This window comes from Protobothrops mucrosquamatus, unplaced genomic scaffold (genome assembly GCF_001527695.2).
Source record: "Protobothrops mucrosquamatus isolate PMUCROS unplaced genomic scaffold, P.Mucros_1.0 scaffold_60, whole genome shotgun sequence".
Taxonomy (NCBI): Eukaryota; Metazoa; Chordata; class Lepidosauria; order Squamata; family Viperidae; genus Protobothrops; species Protobothrops mucrosquamatus.
The window spans coordinates 21,070-47,461 of record NW_015386136.1 but is presented as its reverse complement, the minus strand read 5'-3'; the positions used below and the strand labels follow the sequence as shown (position 1 = coordinate 47,461).

General features: G+C 36.8%; 1 protein-coding gene across 1 annotated transcript in view; it reads left to right on the top strand.

Moving 5' to 3' along the window:
- Positions 1-18,788, top strand: part of SLC1A4 (solute carrier family 1 member 4) — a 21,003-nt gene extending 2,215 nt beyond the window's left edge. Inside the window, exons 2-9 of the mRNA XM_015812258.1 lie at positions 6,385-6,427; positions 7,803-7,865; positions 8,320-8,379; positions 13,183-13,349; positions 15,924-16,157; positions 16,693-16,887; positions 17,425-17,559; positions 18,548-18,788. Coding sequence (XP_015667744.1) covers positions 6,385-6,427; positions 7,803-7,865; positions 8,320-8,379; positions 13,183-13,349; positions 15,924-16,157; positions 16,693-16,887; positions 17,425-17,559; positions 18,548-18,788 — 1,138 coding nt within the window. The remainder of the gene's footprint in view (positions 1-6,384; positions 6,428-7,802; positions 7,866-8,319; positions 8,380-13,182; positions 13,350-15,923; positions 16,158-16,692; positions 16,888-17,424; positions 17,560-18,547) is intronic.
- The last annotated feature ends 7,604 nt before the right edge of the window (positions 18,789-26,392 follow it).

The following is a 26,392-nucleotide window of genomic DNA, read 5'->3' as shown; positions in this document are numbered from 1 at the left end:
ATGGGGTTTCATATTGGGAGGTGCATATATGTTTAGTAAATTCATATCAAAACATGAACTAAATGAATTTATCTCCATTGCTCTTTAAAACTTAGAAGAAAGATTATAGAGTAAAAGTTAAAAAGAATAGCGAAGCATTTATTAATCATAATAAGGCAGGATTTAAATTTTTTGGTATTTTATTTTCAACAGATGCTCGATCCCAATATGAATAAGGTTGACCAACATGTTGCCTACCTGACTTTTTGTGATATAAAATTGGTGCAAGAATTGAAAACCCCTGATAATTCAGGATGACTGACTGAATCTGGGAATTATATCAGTAGCAATGAGATAACTCCTCTAACAGCTGTCCTGCTGGTTTTTCTCTCAGGATAAATCAATCACCAAAGAAAAAGAAAACACCTGATGTCTTATCTTTTTACTCAGAATTTACTTGCTTTGTTTCATTAGCTGCTGCCAAAAAGGGAGGATAATTACCCACATTCCTCACATTTCAGCTTATTATATTTTCCCATGGGAGAAAAGAAAGAGTAAGATGGGACTTATTCCTTTTGGAGACAGGCATATCATGTCCAATAGCATCAAGTTGCAAACTTATTAAGAATTCTTCGTTTGTGATAGCATCCCCTAGATACGAATTGGATCAAGGTCACAATTTCATATCAAAGTTAAAAATTATAATCCAAACACCTGTTTAAATAAAACAATGTTCACACCTGTGAAAGGTTGGTTGGTGGCATACCAGGCATAGTATACCAGGCGTTCCACATCACCAAGGTCATTACAGAGTAGAATTCCCTTTGGGTCCATGCCTTTTTGGCTTCTTATATGGCTGAGTTGTGAAGTCACTTGCCTCCCACTCAGTAGGTTGAGAGTTTAATCCTTGGTAGTAGCAGATGTTTCTCTCCTAGGGCACAAAGAAAAAATATCTGCTGCAAACTCCATGTAGGTGTCAGGAAGGGCATCTGGCCAGCAAATGCACAGCCGCATCCAGTTGCCCCGGCTCTACCTCAAATTAAGGGACTATAGGGTTTTTAAAAAATAGGATAAGGATTCTAAACATCCTCTCCCTACACTTTTGTAGGCCAGAGAAATATTTCTTGGTAGATAGTTGTTAAGGTGTTCTGAAGCTAAGCCATAGATAGCTTTATGTGGATTCAGAAATTGTTGGTAATCAAGATAATCAAGAATCAATGTAACATTGCAGTTGCAGCTCTTTCCTGTTCACATCCTGGCCGCTGAATTTTGTACAACTTCAATTTTAGATCACTTTCAGAGGCATCCCCATGTTACAGTTCTTTAAGTGCATGGTGAGGAGGGAATGAATCTGCCATCAGGTCACATCCCATGGTGATACATTTAATTTAGCTTTATTTACTAAAGGAAATTACAGTGAGATGGGCAGCAAACAATTTAATAAATAAATGTTTCAAGTTTCTATCCCTCAAAATAAGCTCTTAATTTATCACCAGTTAATTTGGTCAAAAGAATGTTCTTCAGGTAAAAGGTTCTGCAAGTATATATGTATCAGTATTTGAGAGATCTTTAAAATTGTACAATTTGTATTAACTTATTAAATTTATATACTGCCCATCTCATTCTGCAAAGTGACTGCTAGCCAANAATGTTTCAAGTTTCTATCCCTCAAAATAAGCTCTTAATTTATCACCAGTTAATTTGGTCAAAAGAATGTTCTTCAGGTAAAAGGTTCTGCAAGTATATATGTATCAGTATTTGAGAGATCTTTAAAATTGTACAATTTGTATTAACTTATTAAATTTATATACTGCCCATCTCATTCTGCAAAGTGACTGCTAGCCAATTAATTTGCAATTTACTTTGAAGGTTTCCAATAACCAGTTCAGGTCAATCAGTTGTTTTCACTTTAAAAATGCTATGTACTACTGGTGTATTATAATAATAGAATAAAATAATATAAAGGGAGAAAAAAGATTGCACTAGTCACTAGTGTATGAGAAAAAATAGCTAGGGTTGTCTTGGTGCTAAAGTGGACATGTGATATGTTACCTGTTTAACAAATAACTTTAAGAGAAATCTAATTGAGAAAACAAATTAAAGGACAAAAATCTAATTGAGAAAACAAATTAAAGGACAAAAATCTTTGGTTTATTTGTTTCCATTTCCATAAGCTGAGTCTCTAGCAAAGAATGATCCTTGTGTAAAAACTAATGTAAGTTTTGATAAATTATTTTGTTAATGGTAAAAGTGTAGGCAAATAAACGTGAGACATTGGGGGGCGGAATTTTGCTGTTCTGAATCTGCACAAGGCTGAAAGAGATTAAAGTAGTACTTGCTTATACAGAATTGTATAGAGGTCCTTTTCTTTAGTCAGCCATACTTATACTTCCAGCAAATATGGCCTCAAGGTTAATGTTCCCTTATATAGTTTTATGTACAATAAATGAAGGCAAAAAATGAAATAATAGATTTCTTAAATAAAAAGATATCAATATGAAGATAGGACATTGTTAAGATACTTTATTACTGGTTTGCTTAGGATATTGGGGGAAATTGTAATTACAGATGTTAGGCTTTCCAAGAATAATAGGAATGGCCTAATTTAAATTCCATGGAATAAAAGTGAATCTACAAGAAAACATTAGAAAATCTAAATTATTTCTTTTCGTTATTAATAGAGGTAAAAGCATCAGAAAAGTTCAAAATTGCTGATAAATGCAGTTGTCTAGACAGTTGTGGACTTTAGTATTTCCTAATCATTATGGGAAAGTTCATATAGCATGAATTGAATATAGAACTGGAGATCAGACAGCTTAACTGTGCTTCAGACAATGGATCCTCTTTTTGTTCTACCAATCTTTCTGTTTCTTTTTATCCTGAGTGCAATAGACGTGAAAGCTTCTGTTGCCAGCAGTGTTTATAGAATTAGCCTCTAACCTTTGATTCAGACTTGACAACAGATTAGAGCTGTTAATTCTGCAGGTGCATTTTCTGTGATGTTTGGGATGCATGGGTCTGATTTGAAGTTAAACATTAGGACAGGATATTGCAGGATTCAGCTTGCTCTTGGAGTGCGCAAACGGCAGTTTTTTATCCTTCTCAGGAGAAAGTTTTCTGTATTTACTGTACTCTTACAATAAATCAGTTTTTAAATTCAGAAATTATATTTGGAAGTTGATTGATAACAGAACTGAGTTAAATCCCTCTGATGAGTTTTATTCTCCCTCTTTCCAGTATTTTCTACTATGTTATACTGTGGTCTTCTATGAAGTATTTTTATAATAGTACACTTTGCAATTATGGACATATCCAAGGGCATTTCCTAATACTGCTTGACAGAACTTGGATAGATTAGCTGTAGTCAAACAATATTCTCAATTTAGTTACTAAATTGACCTATTATTTAGCTTCACTGAATGCACTGATTGGACAACTGACCAAACAAACTGGATTTATATAAAGCATAAAAAAATTAACCAAGTGTAACACTAACCATACTTATGCAAATGCCTCAACTGGATCTTTACCTGACCAAGTTGGGTAAACTATGAACACAGCCAATGTGTGAATCTGTTTTTGAAGTTTTGTTGCATTATTACTTCACTTATTGAATATCTGAGTTAATCTTTTGATCCTAGAAGATTTGGACATGGACAATATGAAACAAGACAGAACTTCATGCTATAGATTTATGCAGCCTTTGGTTGGAATGTATCATAGCAACTTCTTGTCTCATCCATAATACACATGTGCACATAAGGTATAATGCTAGAAAAAAACATGCCATATACTGCAGAAATAATCCAAAAGAAACATTAGTACTATTCACAGTTAATAAAGTAATGTAATTATATAGGATCCCCAATCCATCCATGGTTTAACCACCTATCTCAAAAGCAGCTAATTATATCAACTCATTGATCTCTCAGTTTCAACAAAAGTTTTTCCTCAGAGCCAAATACAATAGTTTGCCTTCAGTACTTTTATATACTGTGTTTCCCCAAAAGTTAGACCTAGCCCAATAGTAGGCCCTAACTTGATTTTGGGGGGTGGGCCCAATATAAGCCCTACTCCAAAACTAAGCCCTAGTTTTGGGATGAGGCGCACCCCTAAAAATCAAGCTAGGGTGGGGGTAGGGGTGGTGAAGCTGCCCCACGCGCCCCACACCTGCTTACCTTACTGGTAGGACCATCACAGCCAGGCCTCCCACACCCTGACACCTGTCACACCGTTACTTCTGCGGCCACTTGCCACTTGTGGCTGGCCGCCATGTAGTGCATTACGCTGGTACTACTCCTGGCAGGACACTGTTGCTCCTCCCGGTAGGACGCCGTTGCCACTCCTCCCGGCAGGACGCCACATGGTGCTTTGCGCTGTTTCTGCTGCTCGCGGCAGGAGGCCACATGGCACTTCAGGCCGTTTCCGCTGCCCAAAGAGCCACGCAGCTTCCTGCCATGAGCAGCAGAAATGGCGCAAAGCACCATGCGGCATCCTGCCGGGAGGAGCGGCAATGGCGCAATGCGCCACAAGGTGTCCAGCCGCAAGTTGCGGCAAGCAGCCGCAGAAGAAGTCAAGCAGCGGCGCGACAGGTGTCGAGGTGTGGGAGGCCTGGCTGTGGTGGTCCTAAAGTAAGACATTCTCCAAAATTAAGACCTAGTGCCTCTTTTGGAGGCAAAAAAAATATAAGACCGGCTCTTAATTTTGGGAAAACACGGTAACACAGTAATGAAATTCCTACAGCTAGTCAAACATACCCTTGTAATGATGGTTCGGTTAGATCCATACTCCTTGTGCTGCTATATTGATAATTTTACAAAGATATCCAAAGAAGGCTTATTCGTCTAGGAAATTTTATGTTAATTTAGAGAAGCCTTTTTATGCATAATACAGCGAAGTTCTGTTTAGCAGTTGTGAATGTCTAGAGGCAACCAGACATATGAGCAATATCTATTCCATTAATCTTCAGTTTTGTATGAATAAATTACTAGCTGTAACTAATTATCTATATTTTAGATTATTAGACTTTGTACAGTATACCTTATTTTTATATTGTTAATTTGCTATCCCATAGATTCAACACCTAGCTTTGCACTTCATCTACAATTAATTTTGTGATTCCCCATCTGTTTTTTTTCTTCTTCTGTTCAATGGTGTTCAGATCTTGGAGACTGTCTGGACAAGCTCCTGCAGTCTTCTTGCCAAGGTTTTTCAGAAGTGATTTGCCATTGCCTCCTTCCTAGGGCTGAGAGAAAGTGACTGGCCCAAAGTCACCCATCTGGCTTTTGTTCTAAGGCAGGACCAAAACTCACAGTCCCCGGTTTCTGGCACCTTAACCACTATATCAAACTGGCTCTCATCTGGTTCTTAAATAGTTTTAATTGTATCTTAGTCTTAATAGAGCGCAATTCTGCATTATTTTATTTATACTTAAGTATGCCATTTCTTTATAGTTGTACCTTTTTCTGCCTTGTTTCAAGCTGGTTGTTGACTGAAATAAAATTATCTATTTGCAATGATACATGGCTTTCCATATGAATTGAACTTTGCTTATTAGATATCATATCTCTATGAATACTTTACACATTTGATATTTGATTTCTATACTGGTACTATACTGTAATGTACTGTACACATTATACCTTAGAATTGTATAGAACTATAGAATATCTATTAGAAATGTATTTAATGTACTTAACAATATTTAAGTATTCACTACTTTAAAAAAAAATCAATTCCCTTCTTAAACAGAGAAGCAGGAATTCTTATTAAAACATTGTGGAGCGCTTGCTTTTTTGCACATTCTCATTGGCCAGCTGGATGGAGCCCTAGCTGGCAATGTAGACGGAATATCTCAGCACAGGCTTCACTCACTCGGTGGCGTAAAGCTACTATAGAGAGTAAGAAGGGTGAGACTGGTAGTTGTGTAGAAATATATTTAGGGCCATAAAGGTGGTACTTACGAATATATGTTTTTCCATTAATGCATAAATGTGTTTGGCATGTTAAAAATAAAATAGGGAAAACAAATATCTCTGACTAAATTTTGATATTAAGATTATTTTGCATTTTTAATTGGAATCATTCCCTGATTTACTCTTTTTTTTGGCCATTATTGCCCATGGATTGCAGTTTCTGTAGTTTAGTAAATTTTGTAGGAAGTGTCATGTGATCATTGAAGAAAACAGTTATTAATAACATTGTTAATTATTCGTAAGATAATGAAATGTGCTGTTAAGGCAAGTATGTCTATTAAGGCCTAAAAATGCTGATGCAATAAAGCACTCTGCCCTGTTAATGATGAACTAATGCTAAATCCTAAAACAGGAATTATTTTATATCAATGTGCAAACAATTAAGATTATAAACTATTGTCAACTCCTAATTTTTGTATTTTTTTTCCAGAAATTTGTTTCCATCAAATCTCATTGTTGCAGCCTTTCGATCGGTAATTATCTGTGCATCTATTTAAAAATTTGTTCTGGAATTTTGAGATTTCAATCAAAAAGAGTTTGATTTTCTATAATGCAGGATATAGCAAAATCTAGGTAGTACAAAAATGTATTTTACAAGAGTCAATCTATACACAATTATAAGAGTATCTAAACCAATACTTGCTATTATGGAGATCTTACCAGTTTGGATGATTAGGAAATTCAAAATATTGAACAAGGGTAATGGAAGAATTTCTCACTGTTTGCAATTTGTTGCTTGAATCCTTGATACTCAAGCAATTTCATGCCTTTCAAAGTCTTCCCTCTGCGTTCTATAAAACTGGGAGGCAATAAAGCATAGAAGGTGTTTACCAAAATAAGAACCCTTAATTTGGAATTGTAAAGTATAAACAAGCTCAGAAAAAATGACCTCTTGCTGCCAGTTCACATCCTTTTTATTGTTTGATTTAAATTCCCTGACATTTTTGAAACAGAATCTTAATGATTAGATCTTAATCCCACTAATAAAAGTGCCATCTATTTACCCTATTCCTCCACTGTTTAAGATTGAGTTTCTCTTTCTCCCTCTGTAAATTGTTCACATTTCCTTGCGTCATGCAGGTGGTGGTGTTCCCAAATGACAAGAGTTCTTAGACACTCGCTCTTCCGACCAGAAGGATTTCTAGATCATAGTCTCACAAGCTAAATATTAGCTTTTTGAAGTATCTGCTTTATAAAATTTGCTGAAATTTATTTTAGAAAATAAAATCTAATCCTATAATAAGCTACAGTCCTTTGTATTAAATATATATTTTACTAAGTTGGAATCTAACAAGCCTAAATATATGTTACTCTGTTCACTGGCAGCTACAAACTGTTAGAAGTGCTGCAATCTTCTTATGGAATTTCACATTTAATCTGCAAGTTAACTAGCACTTGACTCTCAGCTGATCTGATTCCATTTTTAGTAATAGGAAATCCTTGTGTTCTGCGATTAGCTGTTTTAAAAACAAAATCAAGTATACAGTGTGGAGGAACTTTTGCTAGTGTTGCCCCATTTGGATGCAGTATTCTTTTACTACCTGTTCTTTTGTTCCTAGCTTAGTCTGGTGATGCAAAGAGACAGCTCCTGATGACTGAATGTTTTTACTCCTTCGTCCTACCAAAATGCTTCAGATATGCAGGAAGCCTTTAACAGATTTTTCATGCATAAGCAACATCATTCTATATTTTTAAAAAAATGACCAAATTGGATCTATAACTTTATCAATGATGTTGTAGTTCTCAATGTTTCACATAAAAGAAATCTAGAAATAGATTTTACAAGACCTATATATTTGTTTAAAAGTCTACCACAACTATTAATAAAACCAATGTTTTCCATTTCAGTATGCTACTGATTATAAAGCCATAGTTAGAAATTCAACCATTGGCAATGTTACCATTGAAAAGGTAAGTAATTATTTTTTTTAAAGTTATGTTATTGTTTAGTATGCATGCTTTTGAGTTAATCCTTTGAATCATTACAATTATTATTTAACCGGATTCACTTTTTTGTTCAAAATTAACATCTTACTCCTTTCAATGACTATGCCCAGGATTGTACCTCAGGGAATCTTGAAAAGCATCCCTGGGGGGAGGGGGGGGAATAAGCACAGAAGAAAACTGTCCAGGCAATAGGAATGGGCAACATATGACCCTCCAAATATTAGTGTACTTCAGTTCCTATCAGCACCGACTAATAAAGCCGGTGGTTAGAGATTATGGGAGTTGTAGCCCCACATTGAGAAGACAGCACTTTGCCAAGCATGTCCTAGACTTTAAAAGAAAATGTTTATTCTTGAGTATAGCAAGAGCAGCTTTCTAGTGATATGTACGTAATCAAAATATTATTTTTCATCAACAGTACGTTGTTGATTATAGAGAAATAATAAATGCCTCCCTTGGGAATGCCACTATTGAAAAGGTAAGGAAAGGATTATTTTATGAAATATTTTTGTTGGTATATGCTTGCTTTAGGATTAGGCTTTTGTTCCAACTTCTAACTGTGAATGAAATAAAATAGCTATACTGACCCAGAGCGAAAACCAAAATCCACAACAGAAGCAGTGTTTCTATAGTATTGCTTTAGGATTATGTAACTCACATTATTTTAATTCCTTCAAGGAATATTAAGTAACGAAGACTAAAAACAGTAGGAAATAATTAATGAGGCAACCTCTGAATTGTGCTCATTCACACAATCTTGAGTCCTTGGATGCCTTCTTGTTCATTATATTACTATTATCCGAGTTTCCCCAAAAGTTAGACCTATCCCAAAAATAGCTTGATTTTGGGGGGTGGGCTTAATATAAGCCCTACCCCAGAAATAAGCTCTAGTTTTGGAGCAAGGCGCACGTCTAAAAATCAAGCTAGGGCAGGGGTGGAGTAAGTTCTGCACATTGTCAAAGCAAGAATATACAGTATTTGCAGCATTGACATGGAGCTTACCACTGCAGCTAGGCCTCCCACGGATCGATACTTGCCTCATCGGCCCACTTCTTCTATGGCTGAAGAAGCAGCTTCATTCTGCAGCTGAGAGTGGAGCTTGGGCCTGTATTTCGCAGCCAGAGGCCTTTCCGGAAGACCTGTGCAGCCGAGAACCAAGCTATGGATTCAATCTGTAGCTCAGTTCTCAGCTGCACAGGCCTTCCGGAAAGGCCTCTGATGGTGAAATGCAGGCCGGAGCTCCATTCTTAGCTGCAGAATGAAGCTGCTCCTTCCGCCACAGAAGAAGTGGGCCGGCTGAGTGGGGCTGTCGGTGCTGCCGCAGTAAGGTAAGTGGAAAAGACACACAAACACCTGAAAATACGACTTGGTGCCTCTTTTGGAGGCAAAAAATAAAAAATAAGTCTGGATCTTATTTTTGGGGAAATACGGTATATAGCCCACCTTGTCTCTTGTGCTCAAGGAAAGAAGAGTGCGACTACTAGGGTATACATCGTAGTCTCACTTCAATAAGAGTTGGCAAAATAAGCCCTCTGCTGGTAAAATCATACAAGTCTTCAGAGGCTTGTAGTTGCACAAAATCTCTCTGTTGTCTCCATTGACAGGAGGCTACCATAGTAAGGCATTTACCCTTTCTGCACCTGAAAACACACACAAAAAAACCTTACCAGCCTAGAACATACAGTTCTGCTTAGTGGCCAAATGTGGTCACCTCCGCTTGTGTTACTCTAGGAAACAAGAATTGCAATGGAGGGAAAATGTTACGGAAATCAAACAATCCAGATCAATGAATGTTTGGGTCAGAATCAGATAGGTTTGAAGGCAGAAACAAGGTCTCTTTTTCACTCCAGAGTCTCTCATTAACTTACAATTGCCAGCTGCCTCTTGCTTTCCTTGAGAGAAGCAGTATGAAGTGGTCTTCCTGCCAGTTCCATCAATGTGTATTTTCTTACTGGGAAAAGTATGCAGAAGGCTGAGCCACTCCAGCAGACAGAAGTTACCCTACACTTTCCCAACTCATGGAAGCTTTGAAAGAGTCATGCCAATTCATGTGTATTCTGTACTTTCCCCAGAATGGGAAGTATGCCACAGCTGAGGCAGGAAGCAACAACTTCTTGTTTCATCTTGCACAGAGCACCAGGAATCACTTGTGGAGAGTTCAGGCTTTCTTACTCATCCATTGCCCCAATACCTGACCAATGAGGACATCTGTGAAATTAGATCTACCTCCAGGTCATGATCTTGTTACCTATGCTTTCTCAATGGCCTTTGTAGCTCTAACTTAAGCAGCATGGTTCCCGCTTATTCACATTATTTTTTCAAACCATGCCTCCAAGAACCCCCACCAACAGCTTTTCTTACAAAATCTCAGAGTTAATAACTATGGAGCTGTGAGGGAATACATTAACTAGAACCCCCCCCCAACCTGTAGCACTACTATGAAACAATTGTTCTCTTTTTATTTTCTCTCATAAGAGTGCATTGTACCCTTTGGATGTTTAACAATGTGGAATTCTCTCATTTTGGCACCTAGCATTGTGCTGGTATGTGAAATTATCTGGGTAGCTTAGAAACGTAGCTTGATATTGCTAGGCTGCCCTTGAGTCCTGAATTGCTGTTGCCTGCTTGTGAACAGTTTTTCTTTCTAGTGCAGCGGTTCTCAACCTATGGGTTACGACCCCATTTGGGGTCGATCGACCATTTCACGGGGGTCGCCAAGCAAGGCTGTCCGCCATTTCCCCCCCCTTTTCTGGTGGGTGCCTTACCTCCCTTGGGCTGGGCTAGCTGGTGGTCGGCCTGCTCCGTCTCTGCCGCTTGCCAGCTACGCCTCGGCTGGCACAGGGGGCGGAACCACGCATGCGCGGCGCTCCCGGGCAGGGAAAGTCCTTGACTTACGACCAGTTGGGTAGTCCTCGACTTACGATCGGTTTAGTCCTTGACTTACGACCGGTTGGGGGTCGCGGCATTAAAAAGGTTGAGAACCACTGTTCTAGTGTATACAGTATACAGTATATTGGTTTGTAAAATCATCTCATTTGAATTTGTGGATACTCTGAACTTCAGAACAATGTCACTTTCAGTGATATTGAAGTCAGAAGTGGGGGATTAGTTCTAGTCCTGTCCACCTGACTGAGTGGCATAATCTGAGCCTTGTCTCCTGGTGTCATCGTTGAAGTAACAGGACCCTCTCCCATTTCTACTCTGGGAATCTCTATTTTTGCAAATTCTTGTTATTAATAACGTTAGGAACCAGATATTTTTATACCTTTGTTGGGAATATTATCTTATGTTTGTATAACATTGTACCACACCATAGCTTATTTTTATTTTACTAACATGGTAGGGAAATTCCTGGTTCTTTCCAGAATAGCACTTCGTTTGTTCCAGTACAGTCTAAGCAATCCTACAATCATAACAGGAACTAATGTCCATTAACTTCTGAACTAACTTCAGGATTTATAGGATCCCTTGACTTACCTTCTTAATAAACTATACAGGATAGCATTATAGATTATTCTAGATATGAGCAAGTGCTGACTTTCTGACTTTGTAGAGAGTCTTCCTCTAAATTACTGAAGGTTATGGTGTTGTCAACTATTTTCTGCAAGATGGGAGAGATGGGTCATTCCCTCAAGTCCTCTGGAGATAAAGAGCTCTTAACTGAAGAGCTTTACTCCTTTTCACATTAGTCATTACTAAAGACAGCCAGCCACAGTGAACAGTAAATGTTTGCATTCAAAGTCAGAGTGCTGCTAATCCAAACAACAATTCCTATTTTTTTCTGGGTTTGGGGAGAAAATGATCAAAAGGAATACCTTCTTATATGAACAGAAGAAGTGGAAACATCTTCAGTCCTCTGCATGATGTATAGGATCTGGGGAGTGGAGCTGAGGTCATGCTTGCAGGTGTCCCAAAATAATGTTTCTTCATATTTTATTATAACGTCAACATATTTCAATTAAAGCTCTTCAATTAACGCTGTATCTTCTTCACAAGTTTATTATTCTAAAGGCCTTTTGACCTTATTACTAACATCATTTGTTAATTATAGCTGAAAGACAGTACACTATATTTCTAAATTAAGTCCGTAAGTCTGAACAGGATCTCAATAGGAGGAATACTATATCATGGTTGAGCAAAACTAGAATCAGCTTGGAAGAACTGAAGTCTACCCTGATTATCTCATGCATTTGATTTCTCTTATGGCACACGAACAGTAGTTCCTTGTGGTACAAACATTGGAAGGGAAGCTCCAAGATATATTTCATTCAGTGATGTGACAATAACATAAATGTTATATACCAGGGGTGTCAAACTGTCGGCCTGTGGGCCGGCTGCCTCATATGGAGGCCATGCCCACTCCAGCTCCGGCAATGCAAAACAAGTTGCGATACGTCGCAACATGTCACATGACGCACCGAGTTTGACACCCATGTTATATACAGTAATACTTTGCCTTAGCTACTTGCTCTTTTCTCTTTTTTAAAATAGTCTTTTGACTATTTGGATAGCTCTATTGAATGCTATTCCTTCAATTCCCATTAACAAAATAATCAAACTATATATTTTATTCTTACAGTTAATTATCTCTTTTGACTTGGTAGACAATATAAATGTGGAGAGGAATGTGGAACAAAAATAATTCTCCCTTCCACTCCCAAACTGTATGGATTTTATATGTCTATTTAGCCATGATTTTGAATGTGTGTAAGGGGTGTATGTGTGTCAGTTCCCTTAGTTCAAATTTCCCAAACCTATCCTCAGTCAACAAACATACTGTAATATCTTTCTCTTGCACATAAAATGATGTGGAAATAATTATTTGCCTTTGTAGTCTGTGCGAAATATTTGAAGATAACTAGATGCTATCAAGGACCACTTTGAATAAACAAGTAATTTAGGTAAATGATATTTCCTCCTTACAAACCGCAAGATCAAATTGAAATGCTCGTATCTTAAAAATCTTACATTATAAGTACAAATTATGTACTAATCTTAAATACATAATGCTTTTAGCTCTATGTCAACATGGAAAATAATAATGAGGATCCAACATCTTCATTCTGAAGACTCTTATGAAAATTATCTCTTCTGTCAAAAGATTACATCTGCGTTCAGAGAAGAGTTTATGTCTAGTGGGTTTCTCTTTTATCATATTCTGGGTGCTGCTTCCATTCATTTGTTAACTACAATTAATATCAAAAGGGAGATCTAGCTTCATATAATTGGCACACCACATTTAAAACACTTAACCATCTGACTATATGTATCTCATTCACAGTTCCCTGTTGGCACTGAAATTGAAGGAATGAATATTCTGGGGCTTGTACTCTTTGCTCTGGTTTTGGGAGTAGCTTTGAAAAAACTTGGACCTGAAGGAGAAGAACTCATTCGTTTCTTTAATTCTTTCAATGAGGCAACCATGGTCTTAGTATCTTGGATTATGTGGTGAGTATTGATAATACTACTGCAATCTGAAAAACTTCCCAGTGTTGGGCCAGTTTCAAATACAATTTACTATATAAACTACCTTCTCTTCAACTCTAAAGTCTGTATTAAAGGGTCTTCATAATCTGTAGTATCTAATTTGAGAGGGACAATTACCAGCTTACTCACTGTGTAGCAGAATCTAAAGTCAAATAAAAGGTGGTATATGTACAATAAGTTAAGGAGAAATGTTCAGCGTGTTTATTATGTACCTCCCTTTATCAGGCATGGAGTATGAACCACTAATTTGGTACTTGGGAGGAGCAGTATATTAAATACTATGCAATCAAATATCAGGTAGGCCTTTTTTTGTGGGGAAAGTCTATAGCTTCTCTAGCTTATCTGAAACTAAATTCTTCATTGAAAAAGATGCTCAGACACGCAGTAGAGATCTCTGCTGGTTGCATTACATTTTACAGGGAGCATAAATATTCAATTATTAAAAACCCAGTTCATATATTCAATAGTTGGATTTCATTTGCACCCCCATTGGTTATTTGGCTGTATTATTAATCTGTTTCCATATCTTTTGGATTTTAATTGTGCAAGCCTAAACATGCTTATTCAACATTTTTACTGTATTCAATAGCATTTGCTTCTTAACAAAGGCATTTAGAATTACCCATTTATTGTTTATATAATGTGTACAACATTATTGTCATGGAATTTTACAGAATTACCAGTTGTGCATCAAACTGTTGTTTCTAGGAAGGACATATACCCTGCTCTGCTGAATCAGCTAATTCTAACTTCCTTCTGCCAGTGTGACATGGAAAGTTGATATAGAAAAATGAGCTGCTTAAATCAATTAACCGCCCCCCCTCCCTTGATATATATATATTGACTTAAGAGGGTTGTAGATAGGTTATTGACCGGTCAAGGCCTGGATTTCTCTCATGTCCCTTGTGCAACTGACCTGAATATTTAGCACACGGCAGCTTTTTCTTCTCTGATTCAGCTCTGAAAAGGCCAGCTGATAGGTGGGACTTGCAGTTAATCATACAAAATCTCTACAGAATGAAAGGGTCATGGAAGCTGAAATTGTGCAAGAAGGTACCCTTGGGACTCTGGCAAATTCATTCCTCTTCATATCATATGCCATTTTCAGAGAGACCTTCAGGTGTTGCTTTGTAAAAAGAAGTTTTCTGTTTTCCTGAGCAGGAAATGAAAGTGGTAGCCAGACCCTTAACTGAAATGTTTTTAGTCAGATCTTCTATGGCCATTGCCATATAGATACCCATTTTTTTCTTTAAAATTGGTTGGGCACTTTGGAAGATTTTTAATTAGCCACCTTTCTTTTATTTTTTATTCTAACCACTTAAGATTTGTGACATTGGCTTGGCATTGAGAGCATTTGCACAGTTTTTGAAATTGCTTTAAGAGTCTGTGTTAGTAAAAATGGAAGACTTTGGAAAACTGTGCAAGCAATGGCTTTCAATGCAATCAGCCATAGTATCTTACTGGTTGGCCTACAAGAATTTGAGACTGTAGGCTCTTTTTTGCAGTGATTCTGCTCCTTCAGTCAATTGTGGGGTGTGCCAGATTGGCCCAATGGCATCTCATATGTGGAGTGCCACAGAAGTGATTTTTTTGGCATTTGGTGTGTGATATAATCAATATGTTGATGATATACCAACTTTACATTGTCACTTCAGGGGCATAGGAAGATGATGTTGACATTGTATGTTGACATCCAAATGTCTGGAGACTAAGAATCTGGATGGGAGAGAACAGACTAAGCAGCTAAACAGCTGAACTCAAATGAGTTTGCTGTTTGTACGTTAGGGTTATCTGTCAGGTACCAGTGTTGTCTCTGAATGGCCAGATCCATTATTTGGGCGCTCTTCTACACTCATGGCTTCTTCTAGAACAGCAACCATGCTTTTCATTGCCACTCAATTGGTTGTCATTCAAGCCACCATCACTTCACTGCACAAATTCCTCAGACCAAGAACCAGAAGTCAGGCAATTGTGGTCCTTTTTTTGCCCCAGGAAACCTCCATGATATAGATGTTAAATTTCCATCTCTCACATGCTTCTGTCCTTCCATACTCAAAAGCAACTTCTGTCCACTCAACAAAATCTAGTTTGGACCAAATTAATCTACTGTTTCTTCAGCTTACATACGTTCAGCCCCAAAGTGGTAAAACCGAGTCTTCTGATTTGATCATTTTGAACCCCATTCATTTCTCTGCTCATCCTAACATATTACTTAAACCATTATTTATGAAAATAGCCCTCATTCACACCATCATCCTTTGAATATGAAATACATGTTGTGTTCACTGCAGATTCTTTAATCAATCTAATTGGTTTTCTGAAGGATACTAGCAAATGTGCAGATGAATGTCCCACAAAAGAAAAAGAGATAAAGATTCAATTTACTGCAGGAAATTTTATACGACAGTGTGATGCTTATTCTTTATTGAGGCCCATAGTGCGGGTTTCAGAAATCACTGACTTTTTCATTTTCATTTTGTCAAAAATTAGAACGTTATTTAGCATTCAGTGTAACATTCAGTGCTTCCTTTTCAGGTATGTACCACTCGGCATTATGTTTCTAGTTGGAAGCAAGATTGTGGAAATGGATAATATTATCCTGCTGGTGACAAGCCTTGGAAAATACATCTTTGCATCAATTCTTGGCCATATTATTCATGGAGGGATTATTTTACCGCTTATTTATTTTGCAGTTACACGCAAAAACCCTTTCACTTTTCTGTTAGGTCTTATAACTCCTTTCACCACAGCGTTTGCTACTTGTTCCAGGTTGGTAGATTTTTGCTTCTATTTCTGAAATGAGGACAACATTGTTTGAATTTAGAGTAATATTGTAACTCGATGGCTTTTCTTGTAAAACAAGGGACTCTACGTTTACTAAAATGCAAAGCAGACTTTCAGAATGGGGTGTAGATAATCTATGTCTCTATATGGTAAAATATGGCTCGATGGCAAAGGTTTTAATGGCTATATTATTGTGTCTTATAGGGTGGGGAGAGAGACAATTTGAGAATACTAAGGTGCTTGACTGTAAAAATGTTTCTTTAAACCAGACATAATAGAACTTGAAATGGATATAATAATAAAAATGTAGAATAAAACTCCCTTTTTATTTTTTCTCATAAGATTCAGGCATTTGTTTTGGAAATGAATAAAGTAGAATCTTTTGTCCTAATTTTCAGGAACAGCACGTATCTGGAATGTTACATTATCTATTTAGGCTGACAGACAAATACTTACATTTTGGGCTGCAGGAACATTGCTGGACTTGATGTTCTTGTGCTTCTTCCTTGATCACATCTAGCTCTGCAACTCTTCCATCAATGATCAAATGCATTGAAGATAACAACAAAGTAGACAAAAGAATTAGTAGATTTATTCTGCCTATTGGAGCTACTGTGAATATGGATGGAGCTGCTATTTTCCAGTGTGTAGCTGCTGTCTTCATTGCTCAACTGAACAACGTTGACCTCAATATTGGACAGATCTTTACCATTCTGTAAGTGATAGTATCAGCTGCTCTGGTGCATCAGAAAAATCAGAGAAACAATTTGACTCTTTCTAGCCTGCCACATTGCATTTTGGTTGAAGCATTATTTACAAATCATGTCCTTCAGGGATATGCCGAAAAGAGTTGCACTTTTCTCCTTTGAAGGAAATTATAGTTTATTGTGATGTAAAGAATAAGAACCTAAAGGGATATTTGGCTTGACAGTGCTGTGGATTGCAATGCAAAAGGAAACAGCGACTAGATATGTCATTAAGTCACTTCTGAATATGATGCATTTTAGTAATTTAGATCAGTTGCATGCCCAAATGGGAAACTTTATGCAACCACAATTGAACTGATTTGCATGATGTACAATGGCAAGTTGGAGTTGCTTTGGAAAACAGCCTATCTCCAATGTGTGGCATCAGTAATACAGAATGAAAGAAAGTTCCCTGAGTACAGAAGAATAAACTTTTGCATGTGTTTCTGTGTTATTTTAATGCATATATGAAATTTCAGCATAGCCAAAAATAATTTTATTGACAGGGTTACTGCCACTGCTTCCAGCGTGGGGGCTGCTGGAATCCCAGCTGGAGGAGTTCTAACCATAGCTATTATCTTGGAGGCTATTGGACTTCCCACAAATGACATCTCTCTCATATTGGCTGTGGACTGGATTGTGTAAGTATACAAATGTGTGCACATTTGCTCTTGTATATGATGGTTCTCAAAGTATCAAGGATCTTAATAACTTTTTGTGGGGGCAACCTTTAAAAAGTGCTTTCACCAATAAGAAAGCAGTAGCAACATGCACAGCATAATTTGTTTATTGATGCTGAAGAGAGTAAGAAAGTCACTGCTCTACATTTTCAATTTGTATTTTTTTTCCCATTCTGATTATCACAAAAGCTCTCTGAAGTTGAGAGGGGGCTAACCAGAGGAAATCAACTATTAAAAACCATGTATCTCATGAAAAAAGAATTACTTCCTTTTTCTTGGAGAGAAAAGATTTTGCAGTGGTTTTTTTTTGGGGGGGGGGGGTTAGTAGCACGAGGTGAAAGAGACACTGCATTTTGAGGCACAATTATTTACATTTCTAAGGAATGTTGATGTTCCTCATATATCAGGAAAAGGATTAACAGAATTATGGTAAACAAGAAGAGTTTTGCTCCAAGCAGATTTTTGAAACATCAAAACTTCTCAAGGAGGATGTGGTATTTGTTTAGGTTCTTTTTCCTCAGAAGAATGGTAAAAAATCTTGGTGGGGTGTGTTTAAAATTGGAGTTAGGGGCTAAAAAAGAGTTGCCTTTGGTCTAGTCCCCAATTTTACATTCAAGTTCTCCAGCCAAACAAAACACCCACCTTGCTGGCCAGCAAAAATGACTGACTGATAAATACAGGATGATACTACATTCTCCAGGTTGAGCTTCTGATCGTAATTTTGCTTATGGAGAATAGGGCAGAGGTATCTGCTTTTTAAAAAGCATCTTTGCTTGCTGTGCTTTTTGATGTCTTTAGACTTGAACACAGATCACTGTTAATATAGAGGGTAGCAAATCACACTTCTCAAACTTGTCGCTTTTAAAGATAGGCTGAGTCTCTGAAAATGTTTAAAGATGCATTTCATCAACACCAATGAAAACTTTTCCATGTTTTCCGTATTGATCAGGGACCGGACCACAACAGTTGTGAACGTAGAAGGTGATGCCTTTGGAGCAGGTATTCTTGATTTTCTGAATCCAAAAGAAACGAAGGAGAAACACACAGAACTTAGTGATGTCCATGTGGATGCCATTCCAAACACCAAGGCTGATGGGGAAACATCACCTCTGGTAACACACAATGTTCAAGCTATCACCCCTCCATCACCTAGTTCTCAAGATCCAGCATCTAATGAATCAGCCCTATGAATGTAAAAGAGGGCACCTTATGGGCACTGTAATTTAGATAGTACTTTTTGAATAGAGTCTGTATGGCCCCCTGAGTTTAAGCAGGTATGTCCTCTTCCATTCCGATGGCACAGAACATAGTGGTAGCTAACCACAGAGTACAAAATATGTGCAAGCTTCTGTAAGTGTGTGTGTGTATTTGAGAGAGAGAGACAAAAATGAAAACTTTTGTTGGTATAAAAAGTGCTGCTTCATCCTTATGTGTATGTGAGGAATACATGCAAGACAAATGTAGTGATTGAATGAAATAAAATTAATAGCCCACTTTAAAAGGTAGACTGTTAAATTTCAGAGATTTGGGGAATGTCTTGTTAATTGAAGTTATACAGGAAAAGAAACAAGAGTTTCTTGTAATTTTACTGCATCAAGCCTGCATGATTGTGTTTGAAAGGTATTAAGGGATCAGTTTATTTTGATTTATAGCCATAGTTTGTCAGACCTAACCAAATTATTGCTCTTTGTTCTTGTCTGATAAATCAGAGAAGCAAACCCTTTTGAAGGAGAATAGAATTGAACTAATATGTTATCAGATATATATATAGCTAATGGCCACCTGTCCAGATTAGCCTAAAAAGGACCATTTTTATTGCTTTCTTCCTGAATTAAACAAAGCACCTGTATGTTGAACCTTACTGGACCAAAAAAGAAAGAGCAAGAAGTTGCCTTTCTCTTCAAAGGTTGGGTTGTAACATCCATGATTGTTTCTTATATAGGAAGCTTAAATTGTTTTTGAGACACTCTCAGCAATTTATATTAATGCTTTAATTGTTCCTGGGAAGAACTATGAATGAATGGCCAGGATGAATATGTACTACTACTGCTACAAAGCAGGCATTGATTTAAGTATCCTAGTTTGATGTCATGTCTGCTGCTGGTGCTGCAAGAAAGTATCTTCTGGATCAACATATTGTATGGCTTATGGCTTTTAAATGTTTTTTGCTTAGAACTGCCCAAATTGGGACACTCCATTGGCAATGGAAGGCTGACTAGAATTTTCAGATTGGTAGGCCCAACACACCTAGTGAACATTATATCTAGAGTGATGCTTTAGAGCATCCATAACCAGACCTAAAAACAAGTTGTATATAAAAAGGACAGGCTGCATCTGATATGGTAGTATGCTGCCTATTTCCCCAAGACCAATAAATACATGAAGTGTATCAATTTCTGAACAGATTAATTCCATGTTTATTTAGTAACTGGTGACATAATGACCAATAAAATTTATTCTCAATTCATAACAAAATCATACTGAAAATATGGGTGGAAAACAAATGTAGAACATTCAGTTTTAAGCTTCAAAAAAATCTACATAAAAGTACATTTAAATTGGTGCTTAAATGTGTCCTGGTAATAATCACGAAGCTTCATTTGTTGCTTTTTCCCTCACTCCACTATTGTTTTCAAGAGGATATGTGTTGACAAGTAATCACACAATTCTGGCTTTAATTCTCCTTGCATAAGAAATACTATTCAGACATTTTTCTGGCTTTCAGAAATTCAATTCCATTATTTAAATTTGCTTGAAATCCTACCTGTCCTTGCCCCAGTATGAAGATCTTTTTCAAAAGGATATAATAAGTTATAATTCTCCCCCCCCCCCTCAAAATTAACCTTAAAATCCTGGGGCAGGAAACGACAACTTACCTGTTGCCTCCCAGGTGGGCCACAAATTCAGTTCCCAGAATTCTTAGCATGTTATGCCATTTGCCCTAATTAGCCATTTCCAACCTAGTGAACCCCAAATTGAGCATATACAATAAAATAAGTGGGATTAATCTGAATTCAAAAGAAATGGAGTCAGATTTTAATCATGAGTACCTTTGGTTGAAAGGCAAGGTATGGTTTTGATAAATATTTACCTTACCAGAAACAACTTTCATCCTTATAAATTATAAAAGAACTTTATGTAACTATAAAGGAAGCCTTTAGAATGGGTTACATGTTTAGCCCACTCTACCCATTCTTATTTCATTCTTAGGTGTGGGCACATAATAAACATTACTGTGTGGTATCTTTTTCTGTGTTAACAAGACAAACACATTGTGAAACATTCTTACCAATTGATGTAGCAAATGGATCCCTGCTGTGACAGGAATCACTATCCTTTTGGCAGGCCAGTCAGTTAAACCTGACCTGTTTGTGTTGCTGCCAGTCAGAATGTCAGGCCCTCTTGCAACAGAGTCATAATCTAGATAATCCTATAACATTTCAGTTAGATAATCATTAAGTCATAAGATTGCACCTATCTTTGTTCCAGTTGCTGAGCGAACATTTTCAGAAAAAAGGCGTTCTCACAAAAGAGAAGCTTTGAGCTGGCTGACTAGATTGACTTTTAGTGATAGAAAAGCACTTAGATTTCTTTACACCAGTGTTTTTCACATTTGGGAACTTTAAGAGGTGTGGACTCCCAACTCCCAGAATTCCTCAGCCAGCTGGCTAGGGAGTTCTGGGACTTGAAATCCACACTCCTTAAAGTTCCCAAATGTGAAAAACACTGCTTTAGAGGATTTGTTCATAGAGAAAGAAAATATTCCCTTTTATTCTGGCATCGTTTTGTGTCTTGTTTTGAAATTTGTGAATTATATTCCATCTTGCCCACTTGCATAGGTATGCAGGAAATAATCAGCACGTAGAATACTGATTTGCTTCCTAGAACACTTTGAACAGAAGTAACAGTGTTTTTTGCAGGATTTCAAAATCAGTAAAGTCAACTATGGATCTTGAACCTCCCAGCTTTTACTTTTATTGGATGACCCCAGGTTTTTCGTTTCTGTGAGACAAGTGAAATTTCTCCCTGTTCCCTTGTTCCACAATGGAATAGTTTTGTACTATACATTATTATTACTTTAAATTAGAGACATCAGGAATTTACCCCCTAGGGCTTTGTGTGTGTAAAACATGCTACACTATTGAGTTTTAATGCCTCCCTTATTGATTTCAGTGGCAAAGGATGCCAGCTATTTTGATTATTTAAGCTGCTCCTTCCTAATGTATCATATCAGCACCATACATTGCAGTATACAAATTCCAGTTTTTCAGGTGTCCATTGCAGTGTGTTATATTTCACTTTTCTCCATTTTTTCATTTTTTCTCATACCAATCAGATGAGTTTAAGCCATTAGAATGAAATTAATTTAATTTCATATCTAGTTTCATTAATTTCATGTCTAGATTAACCATTAAATAATGATGTATCTATCTATCAAGGGACTCGTGGGTTAATTTATGGATGGCCATACCACAATGAAAGGATGTAATTTTTTTCTTTATTCAGTAGATGCTGAGCTGATCAATTTTTTGTTTTTTAAAAAGTGGCAGACTATCATCTGGAAAATAACAAATCCTGATAAGAAAGACATCCTACTGGGTTCAGGGATCAGGAAAATGTGACAGAAAGAAACTTACATTAAACAATAGATTGGTAAAATAGTTTCCCCCTATTAGAATTCAAAATCAGTAATATTTCACATAAACAATAAAATTATAAAAGATACACAGCATTGCTTAGTAAATTGGGATGTTATAATTTAAATTCCTGCAGTTTAATTACAAAAGAAAATATCCCTTAATTCATGTAGAACAGAATTCAAACCACTGTTTTAAATTTTCTTTCTTATCCCTCTTGGGATATCCAACACCATAACCATACAGTCATAGAATTTCTTGAAAATACTTTTTCCTTCAAAACCATTGGAGTGCATTAGAACAGTTAGTCTCTTATTTGGATTTTGACTATAATTTGCATATCATTTTGAACATTCTGTAAATGCAATCTATACATAGTGTGTCAGCTGAAAAACCACTGCTACTTTGATTTTGGTATGAGGTTGTAAGTATAAACTGCAGTAGAAGCATTTTACTATTTTACTAATCTTTTGATCTGTTCAACTTAGACAATCCATACTGATTAACAGAAAAGTAAATAAAAGACAGAATTATTAGAATTAGGTATAAGTGTGTTTCCCAGTGGTGGTTTAGAAGAATTTTAGAAAAAAAAATAATCCTTGGATATGTTTCCATAGATTGCAAAATGGGTTATTTCATCACCCACACTTTTCTATTTTGATACACAAAATTATTGTTAGTAATCATAACAAAAAGTTTTTATATCGTGAAATACCTAAATTGGGACAAATTCTAAATAACAATATTTGTTACAGGTTTATATTCTAAATTTGTTTTTTGGGTTGGCTGAAAAAAAGATATTGCTCTAATTGGACTTTGTATTCAATCTTCATTGTGTTTATTCTCATGCAGCCATTCCCAGAATTTACACTGAACCATCAGTCAGTGTTCCCTTGCTGACCACTGAGTATGCCCCCACACACAAAAACCCTGTTTAAAAAATCCAGCTGCTACTCCAATATTAGATTCCCTCTGCCATCTTTTTCTTGTCCTGTAGTTGCTTGAGAACAAGGAGAGGAAAACTTTGGGTGGTGGGCCTAAGCTCCCTACCCTCTGGGTTCCATGGAAAATAAATTGGTGATTTGAGATTTTGGAGAGTTTAGCTAAAAGAATACTGTCTGAATTGTCGAAGAAAAATGTCATGGTGAAAACAAAGAACAAACAAACACAGTATTACTGTGGCAATGGTGCCAAAACTAGGTGCAGAAATGCTCTGATTACTCAGTATAACACTAGGGGAGATTACCTCACCTAAGGAATCATCAAACTGAATTATTTTTTTTTACAATGTTGAGAAGCTACTTTCTTATTTTTCTCAATGAGACGGCTGAATGTCAGCTTTTACTGAGATCTGAATAAAATTCTTATGATCAGATTGAACGGTTATCACATTAAATTGGTTAATATACTTCTAGCTTACCTTAATATTCAACACCAGCCCCTCCCCCGATTAATGAAATTTAGAGCGACTAAGCGGTCTGTTTATGAGGAGAAATATGGATCTGTATTTACAGTAACAATGAGCTTTTCTGATTAGGTTTCATTAATATGTATCCTTAAACTGTCTTATGATCCTCTTTCAATTCAAATGAAGGGATATATTATACTACCCTACAGTGCCACTTGTGTCTTTCTGTACTGAAGTTTCTAATCAAAGTCAAGTAGAACGTGGACGTGCTTTGCTGTAATGAAAATAAATGGCTGCATAATACAAAGGTGGAGACTGTGAACAATCTGGAATCTGTGTAGGATAAGGAAATCTACACTATGATTTTAGACATGAGCGATGACACCACCTGCCTTATTGTGTTGTACCTAAAGTGCTGCTTTACCTGTGTTTTACGCACAGTGCTGTTCAATTCTTGTATTTCTTCTCAAGATCCTGCTTAGTTTAGCTCTCGGTCTGAATTCCTGAGAAAAACACATTGTCTGTTCTGATATATTTTACAGGAATATAAATGTTTTCAAACCTGAAATCATATATAAATCATTGTAGAACAGTGCTTTGTCAGAATTCTAGAATAATGTATGTCAACAACAGATAACCACTCCATTTTCTAAGTATTGTTTTCTGCTGCTATGAATGTAATGTTCTCAATATGTATTTTGTTTGTGAGCATGCAGAATATTTCAAATTCAAATCATTTTGACTTTGGAGCATCCCATTTTAAATGCGAAAGATTCAGAATGTTTCAAATGCAAAATGAGATTCTTCAGTTGTTTCAGAAATATTAAGTTTCCAATTTCCAAATATTGTAAAATTTGTATTGAAAATAATAAAAACAGCTCATTTCACTTTTGAGATGGGAATTTCGACTGGAAGTAGTTCAAATTTGAAACATTTTGCATGCTCTTAACTTTGTTCATGCATCTCTGTAAGGTCCTCATCACTATCAAGGATCAAATGTGTATATGTATAAAAAAGTGAAAATAGATATGTGACTATAGAATTGATACTGTTTTTCCACTTCTAAAAGACCCCAATTGTTCCTAGCTGTTTTGGTGGAAAGCAGTGCATTCAATGAATCTTGTGTTTATTATTCAGTTTTTCTGAATCTGAAATAAAAACCCTTTAGACTGAATGAACGTTTGTCATTATTGGAAAAAGAATATGCATTTCATTATGTAACATTACAGGTAGTCCTTGATTTAGAATCACAATTGAGCCCAAAATTTCCATTGGTAGGCTCCACGGTTTTTAAGTGAGTTTTGCATCATTTTATGATCTTTTTTTGCCACAGTTATTAAGTGAATCACTGCAATTGTTAAGTTAGTAGTTGCTAAGTGAATCTGGCTTCTCCATTAACTCTGCTTGTTAGAAGGTCACAAAAGGTGATCACATGATCCCAGAACACTACGACCATCATAAATACATCCCAGTTTCCAAACTTCCTAATTTTGATCACATGACTATGGGAATGCTGCGGTCGTAAGTGTGAAAAACAGAAGTCACTTTTTTCATTGCCGTTATAACTTCAAACTGTCATTAAATGAATGGTTGTAAGCCAAGGATTGCCTGTATTCTTAGAACAAGATAGTATATTCTGACATTTTCATAATCAGCTATGGTAATGTATATTTGCCTAGCCATTTCTGGGTGTTGCTAAGAGCCACTGTGGGGTGCAATACAATAACCCATCTCTTCACAGGATATTTCAGAAGGGGCAAAGTCAGCATTATAAGGGCAAAAACAGGCACAGGAAAAAGGTTGAATTCTCTTCATGTTAAGGCTTTCATCACTAATAGAACATCAGATTTATCTTTTCTATAGAGAGTGACTTGTAAGGAATACAGCTGCCTTAGTCAAGCTAGCTGTATGTAGGTAAATAGCAGATGAGCCTGTAATCTGTTTTTGGGACTGTAAGACAAGCATTCTTCTTAATGATATCAAAAGTTTCCTGACGCTTGCAAGCCACTTGGCAATCTGCTAATGTCAACTAGGAATTAAATACAACTAAATCTTACCCTGAAATGGTCATCTAAATACAGCGTGTGAAGGACTAGACACAATGAGGTTCTTCTTCCTTTTCTGTTCACCAAACAATTTTGGCCACTAGTGAGTTCTGTAATCACAAGAAGATCCTTGCATGCATTCTACACATTCTGTGCAATATTCATACAATTGAATTGTGGTTAATATTCATATAACTCAGTTGATGCAGAACCTGGCTGTGTAAATTCATCTGTCATTGAGCAAAAACATTTTGGATATGAGATTTTATCACTATGGGAGGCAAAAAAAGAACAAGAGCTGGGAATATATATATTTTTCCTAACATCATTGCAGGAAATACTGTTACATAATAATGAAGACAAGCAAATAAAGGGGAACTTCCTTTTATGAAAGGGATAATTGAATATTTCCTGCAATAGCAGATAAAATACATTAACTGGGTTTTTATTAGTATTTGCACACCACACTATACTGATTGTAGTGTTAAAACATTACTATAAGAGTATGGTTCCGTCCCAGGCGACTGATGGACCCCGAGAGGTTCCTGACGGAGCTTGGGCCATATCCGGAGGATCTGGTCCACGACTCGGCGGAAAATCAGGCGGCGGCTTGGGAGACAACTGCCGCCGCAGCATTGGACCGAGTCGTGCCTTTGCGGCCTCTGACCCGACGTGGATCTCGACCATCTCCTTGGTTTACCGAG